This window comes from Sinocyclocheilus grahami, unplaced genomic scaffold, assembly GCF_001515645.1.
Source record: "Sinocyclocheilus grahami isolate Dianchi unplaced genomic scaffold, SAMN03320097.WGS_v1.1 scaffold27.1, whole genome shotgun sequence".
NCBI lineage: Eukaryota > Metazoa > Chordata > Actinopteri > Cypriniformes > Cyprinidae > Sinocyclocheilus > Sinocyclocheilus grahami.
This window is the reverse complement of record NW_015505206.1, coordinates 498,270-505,106: the sequence shown is the minus strand read 5'-3', so window position 1 is coordinate 505,106 and position 6,837 is coordinate 498,270. Positions and strand designations below refer to the sequence as shown.

Genomic DNA, 6,837 nt, shown 5'->3' with positions numbered 1-6,837 from the left:
GCGGAGGGGGAGGGAGGGGAGGGGAGGGGGAGGGCGCTCACATGACTAGGGAGCGGAAGTACTGCGTCATTCCAATATGGCGTCGTGCTGAGCTTGTAGATCATCAACAAAACAGAAAGTCGGTCGGCTGCACAGTTCGCCTCGAGACCCTCCACTGCAATTAAAAAATGTCCACACAGGAGGTAAGGTAAAGATAGCGCCCTGAAACGTCTTGACAGCTCAGAGGGAGCCCAACAGCGTCCAGAAGAAGAACTTTGAGGACGCCTCTGACTAAGCTTTGCATTTTCCAGGTAAACAACAGTATATGTGTGAGGACTGATTATGGAGCAGTAAAGTCTCGGGATACAGCTCATATCGCTCTTTTCTATAGGTTTCGTGATTTGCATGTTTCCGTATGAAAGGCTGTTTTATAGTTGTGAATTAATGTTTTGCTCCTCTAAGTGTTGAGGAAACACTGGGTGTGTTTTAAAGGGGTCCTATTATGCTCTTTTACAAAGTCTTGATTTTGTTTTGGGGGTGTACTAGAACAGGCTCTCATACTAGGTTGTTCGAAAAACACATTATTTTTCACATATTTTACATTATTACAACACCTCTCTCCCCAGTCGGGCATGAACGGCTCGAATGGGTCCTGCATCAAATGAAGGTCCGCCTTCTGAAATACGAAATGTGCTGTGATTGGTTAGCTGGGCCAGTGTGTGCTGTGATTGGCAGCACTCGGCGCCTGGTTGGGAAATGTCATGCTCCTTACAATATCCGCCTGCAAGCTTCAGTGTAAATATTGCGTCAAAATCAAATCAATTTGAGCGCGATTTAAACTCGGATGATTGTAATCACTCTAAGTTCGTCTGCCTTGAGAAAGCTAGTGTGTCTCTGACATAGTGATAACACTCGTTGCCTTCTCTAGTGCAGCTCAACCAGGTCTCGTTTCATTCGTCGATCTTTGTGATATCACAAATCCCGGAAAATATGCGTTGTAGTCCAAACGAGGTGTTCGTTGTAGTTTTTGAAAAGTGATTTCTGTTAAATAAAATATCTCCTTTTGAGCTTTGTAACTTTGCAGATCTTTTTTATGCTCAAACAAACATTACAGACTAACTAAAGTTGAAAAAGTGAAAAAGCATAATAACACCCCTTTTAAACAAATATACCACCATGAGAGCTTTCCATGCCTTTTCCATAACAACCACATCTAAAAAAGAAGAATACAATGTTGTTTTTGTTTTTTTGTTGAGGTTGGCACTGTCAGTAGAATATGTTGCTTAACCAGCTTCAAGCATCACATGTCATCGTCAGTCAGCAAAACCCGTTTTTTAGTTGGATTCAACCGACAGTTAAAGGATATTGATAACTGAAAGTAGATATAGATAACTGAAAGTAGATAGGGAAACTTCTGACATGTTATCCCACATAGTTGTTTAGGTTTGGCCATTTAAATTCATTTACTGATATGCAGAAACTCTTAATGACTGTTTTAATTAAACCTAAACATTTACATTCATATATTATTTATTAAAATTGTGCATGCATACAGAGCTATCTCAGCCCATAGTGTAATTTCTCTTTCAATATTTTTACTGTATTCACATGACATTGTGGCGAGATTAATTCACATCCCGAGCATGCGCCTACTTCCCTCTTCATGTGTCTAAACTCCTGACAAACTAGATTATAAATGTAATTCATTCTTTCTGTCTTCATAGAATCTATTCTAGAAAAAAGGTCTCAGCGCTTTAGAACAAAGAACTCTTTGGCAGTATTCTTTATCTTACTTTTTCTGTTTTAAATGGATTATCTCACTCAAAAATAAACAGTGGGGATCAAAAATTTAAAATCTAAAATGTAATTTAAACCCAGAAATAAATGTTTAAAATATTATAAATTAAAAAGAAAAACAAAGAACGATTGTGACAAAGGAAAATAAAGATTCTGCACTATTTTGTGGTCAAGCATTTGTAATGTCTGCAGTTTTTCACTGTAAACAAAGTAATGATAATATAATTTATGGAAAAGCTTTTTCGTTTTAAAAATGCAAATTAGATGCATTTTGGCTTGGTTTTAAAAGACTTTTGAACCCCACTGTACATCCTCATGTGTGGATGAGATTAGCAAGTGATCAATAGTCTGTGTGTAATCAGTAATAGACTTTGTTCTTTTTTAGTTGTTGTTGCTCTTGAGCATTTAATGCCTGAAACCGTGAGTCAGTCTTTGGTTTTGCTTCCCATAAGGATCTTTGATTGTGGTAGACCAAACCATCCATGTTCTAGAGAAGTTTTATATCTGTATACATGCAATATTCCATTCTCTAAGTGCAAAAATGGAGCGCTAGTAATGCCAAGGTCATAGGTTCGATTCCCGGGGAATGTGTGAACTGATAAAATGCAGTGTAAGCTGCTTTGAATAAAATAATCTACATATGCAAAAATGTAAATGTAAAACTTATTTCTAAGACTTTTTGCTACTGTTGATTTGAACTCTATGCTGGCATTTTTTGCTCTTCATCAACTTCTTTTTCTGCTGCAGTGATGACAGGGACAGATGTTTCCGCAGACACCACACCCTTCTTCTCAGATGATAACGAGAGGGAGGGGCCTACTGACAATGGGGTGGGATCACCTCAGCCCGAGGAGGAGGAGTCTGCCAGCGGAGTGTCTGATAAGAGGGCTAAACTGACTGTGGCTGTACTCTGCTACATCAACCTGCTGAACTATATGGACCGATTCACAGTGGCAGGTAACCAGCGCTTAGATTTCAGCACATCAGTGCTGCCATAAAGTGCTGGATCCCTTTTGATTCAGATCAAATGCACAAGCAAGACACACAGCAGTAACACCCACACACAGCATAATAACGTGATTTGTTCATGATATCAGATTATGCTAGCCTAAATTGTTCTTTTGAATCAGAGGGCTTTTAAATCCCATCACAAATTTTTAAAATACCAGCTAATTTAGTTTTTCTTTCATGTATTGTTGTCTGATGCAGTGTAGGGCTGTGCAAATAATCGAATGCGATGATCATGCGCATCTCGTCAGTAAAGCCGGTTCTGTGATTAGTTGTAAATCTCCATCACCTGCTTTCAGATGGAGCGGCATTTATACACAGAGCCGTAGTTCACTGACAAGCTACGCAATATCGTGTTCATTATCGCCGATGTATCGCCTGCGATTATGAACACAATATTGCATAGCTTGCCTATTAATTTTATTCTTTTTAAAATGTATATTAGCCTATTTTATTCTGTTTTCTCAGAAGCTCTGCTGGTGCGTAATAATTTGAGGATGTGTGAATCCAGGTTTTGCTGTTGAAAGCCGGTTCTGTGATTAGTTGTAAATCTCCATCACCTGCTTTCAGATGGAGCGGCATTTATACACAGAGCCGTAGTTCACTGACAAGCTACGCAATATCGCGTTCATTATCGCCGATGTATCGCCTGCGATTATGAACACAATATTGCATAGCTTGCCTATTAATTTTATTCTTTTTAAAATGTATATTAGCCTATTTTATTCTGTTTTCTCAGAAGCTCTGCTGGTGCGTAATAATTTGAGGATGTGTGAATCCAGGTTTTGCTGTTGCCCTGTATGCTGCTGTTTGCACGTTAAAATAAAATATTTGTTTGTATTTTTAATGTATCATCACAGATGCTTGTCCATTCTATTATTTTTTTTTATACAAATGTATTATTCTAATTTGATCAGTTAACAGTTAATATTCGGATAACGAGAAGCGGTTGTCGGTCAGGAAAATTAACCGAAAAGAGCATCCCAAGTCCTTACTACGTTTTTGGACCTTGATCGTGTTAGGATCATTGCTGTCTATACAGGGTCAGAAAGCTTTTAGATTCCATCAAAAATATCTTAATTTGTGTTCCGAAGATGAACGAAGGCCTTACAGGTTTGGAACGACATGAGGCTGAGTAATTAATGACAGAATTTTCATTTTTGGGTGAACTATCCCTATAAGTTCATCTAACATTTGTATTTTATTTTAGCTTTATTTTTTTATTTAGTTTGACTTTCAGTTAGGGAAAATTATTAGTATTACTTATTTTTTAAAGATTTATTTCTGGCATTTTTACCTTTATTTGATAGGACAGTAGTTAGACAGGAAGCGAAGTTAGAGAGAAAAAGAGGGACGGGATTGGGTAAGGTCCACGAGCTGGGACTCGAACACGGGATGCCCGAAGCGCAACGGCACTACATGTCGACACGCTGCCCACGAGGCTATCTGCAAGGAAAATTATTTTGAATAGTTTTAGTTAACATCAACAACACCTCTAATGAGGTTTATACACATACTTTTGCTATTAGTAATAGAGGCTTTGTGGAAGGCAAAGAGATTTGTTGATCCCAATGACTGTTTGATATATAAATATCTGTAGAAAGATTTCATTGTTGTTTTATCCTGCAAAACATATAATGTGCAATGGTATTTTAATTGGTCAGTAATAAAGCTGTGATAATACTAAACGTCCTGTCTTGCAGGTGTACTTCCAGACATTGAGCATTTCTTCAGCATTAGTGATGGAACATCAGGACTACTTCAGACAGGTGAGCGGATTCATACCATTTGAAATCCATTTTATTATCATTATTACTCTCATTATTATTTATTATTTTATTATTCACTTTGATTCTTTATTCTTTTTAGTCTTCATCTGCAGTTATATGTTCTTGGCTCCTCTGTTTGGATACCTGGGCGACAGGTATAACAGGAAGCTGATCATGTGTGTGGGAATTTTTTTCTGGTCCCTAGTGACGTTAGCCAGTTCCTTCGTTGGAAAAGACGTAAGTCCTACATTAAACCCCTTTATATTTGAATACTTTTTATTTCAAAGCAACATCTTTCAGTCTTCTATACTAAAGTGTGATATTGAGAGAGAGTAAGCTAATAGGATAAATCTTCTCTCAGCATTTCTGGGCGTTGTTGTTGACGCGAGGGCTGGTGGGTGTTGGGGAGGCCAGTTACTCCACCATTGCTCCCACCATCATCGCTGACCTGTTCATCAAGGAGAAGAGGACCAACATGCTGTCCGTTTTCTACTTTGCAATCCCAGTGGGCAGGTGGGACAACATACACTCAGGGGCCGTTTACAAGACAACGTTTTCAGCCAAAAAACAGGAAACTTTATATGCGTTTTGCCTGTTCACTTACACGACAGCAGTGTTTTGGGGACTGAAAAGCATAATTTTGAAAATGAGTTTCAAAGTGCAAGTTTTTGAAAACGCCACCGTTATTGTTTCCGTGTAAACACCCAATATGGGAATCTTTGAAAACGGTGACGTCATGTGCATGCGTAGTACGTGTTAGGTATGTAGACATGCGCAGTATGTGTCGATTTTAAAGGCAAGCGCGAACAAACATACACAACAATGGCAGAGTACATGGTACTGTTGTTGCTGCTCAAGAGTTTGCTAATGCAGCTAATGCTGCTATCGCTATGAATGAAGAGTAGAGCAACAGTCGGTGTGGTGATTTTAGTGACGCTACTCCCGCCCACAAAGAGCTAATCGTCATTTCCCTGCAGGCACTGTTTACTAACAAGGTGACAGTGCCAACTACTGGCCTGGCATAAGTAATACAGCGTTTTTGGCCGTTTTCGCGGGTATGTGTAAACGTGAATAATTTTGAAAATGTTGTCGTGTATACGTGAAACTTTTAAAAAATGCAAGGGAAAAACCTATCCGTTTTTGACTACATTGTTGTCATGTAAAAGTAGCCTCAAACAGAACACTGGGTGGAAATACTGGTGTTTGGGTTATTCACACGTCAGCTCTATGCACATTCACAGCATGGTTACATTCTCACACTCTGCCACGTGCAGTTACATTATCAGTTTTTTTTCCTTCACACCAACCAAAGTTGCATTTATATGTTTCCAGGCTGCTACAGTTGAGCACTTCCGATAGAGACCTAGTCACTGGATATTTCAAATTTTATGAGAATACTTAAATACATCGATATATTAATTATCTGGCTAGACATTTCCAAAATCTACAGACAGCCTTGTTAATGGATAGATTGCATTTTCATTTTTTATTTTTCTCATGTAAATGTTGTGTAAAATATGTTCATTCAAATTCAGTAATTATTTGCAATATTCTATTTGCTTTTGTTAAATTATAGTTACACTACCGTTCAAATTTATGTGATCAAAAACAGTTAAACAGTAATATATTGTGACACACTTTTAGAATTAACAACTATTTTTTTATTTTAACATTTTAATTTATTCCTGTGATTGTGAAGCTGAAGTTTCAGCAGTAATTTGTTTGGCTGCTTAACATTTTTGTAGAAACCATGACACTTTTTCTTTGAATTCTTTAATGAATAAAAAGTTCAAAAGAACAGTGTCCATTTAAAATATAAATCTTTGTAACATTATAAATGCCCTTTCTGTCAATTTTAATCAATTTAATGCATCCCTGCTTAATAACGATTTCTTTAATTTCTTCAAAAAAGAAACTTTTAAAGAATGTTAGTTTGTGCCCCTGAAACATTATATTAAAGAGCTAACTGTTTGGTCACTTTATATTTACATTTACATTTAGTCATTTAGCAGATGCTTTTATCCAAAGCGACTTAAAATTGGGGAATACATAAAGCGATTCTTCTTAAAGAGGCAAACAGACACAGGAAGTGCTTGTAATACCAAGTTCTTAGACATTGTTCAAATAAGTACAAGCTAGAAAGAGAAGGAATAAATAAAGAGAGCGAATTTTTCTTTTCTTTTTTTTCTTCTTTTTTTATGATGAAGTCAAGTAGCTTCGAAAGAGATGAGTTTTCAGCTGTCGTTTGAAAATTGTCAGGGATTCAGCATTCTGGATAGGGGTG

General features: G+C 37.4%; 1 protein-coding gene across 1 annotated transcript in view; it reads left to right on the top strand.

Moving 5' to 3' along the window:
• The first annotated feature begins 67 nt into the window (after nucleotides 1-67).
• Nucleotides 68-6,837, top strand: part of LOC107567150 (protein spinster homolog 1) — a 17,830-nt gene continuing 11,060 nt past the window's right edge. The window contains exons 1-5 of the mRNA XM_016252784.1: nucleotides 68-290; nucleotides 2,524-2,733; nucleotides 4,488-4,553; nucleotides 4,654-4,790; nucleotides 4,915-5,066. Coding sequence (XP_016108270.1) covers nucleotides 2,526-2,733; nucleotides 4,488-4,553; nucleotides 4,654-4,790; nucleotides 4,915-5,066 — 563 coding nt within the window. The 5' untranslated portion in view covers nucleotides 68-290; nucleotides 2,524-2,525. The remainder of the gene's footprint in view (nucleotides 291-2,523; nucleotides 2,734-4,487; nucleotides 4,554-4,653; nucleotides 4,791-4,914; nucleotides 5,067-6,837) is intronic.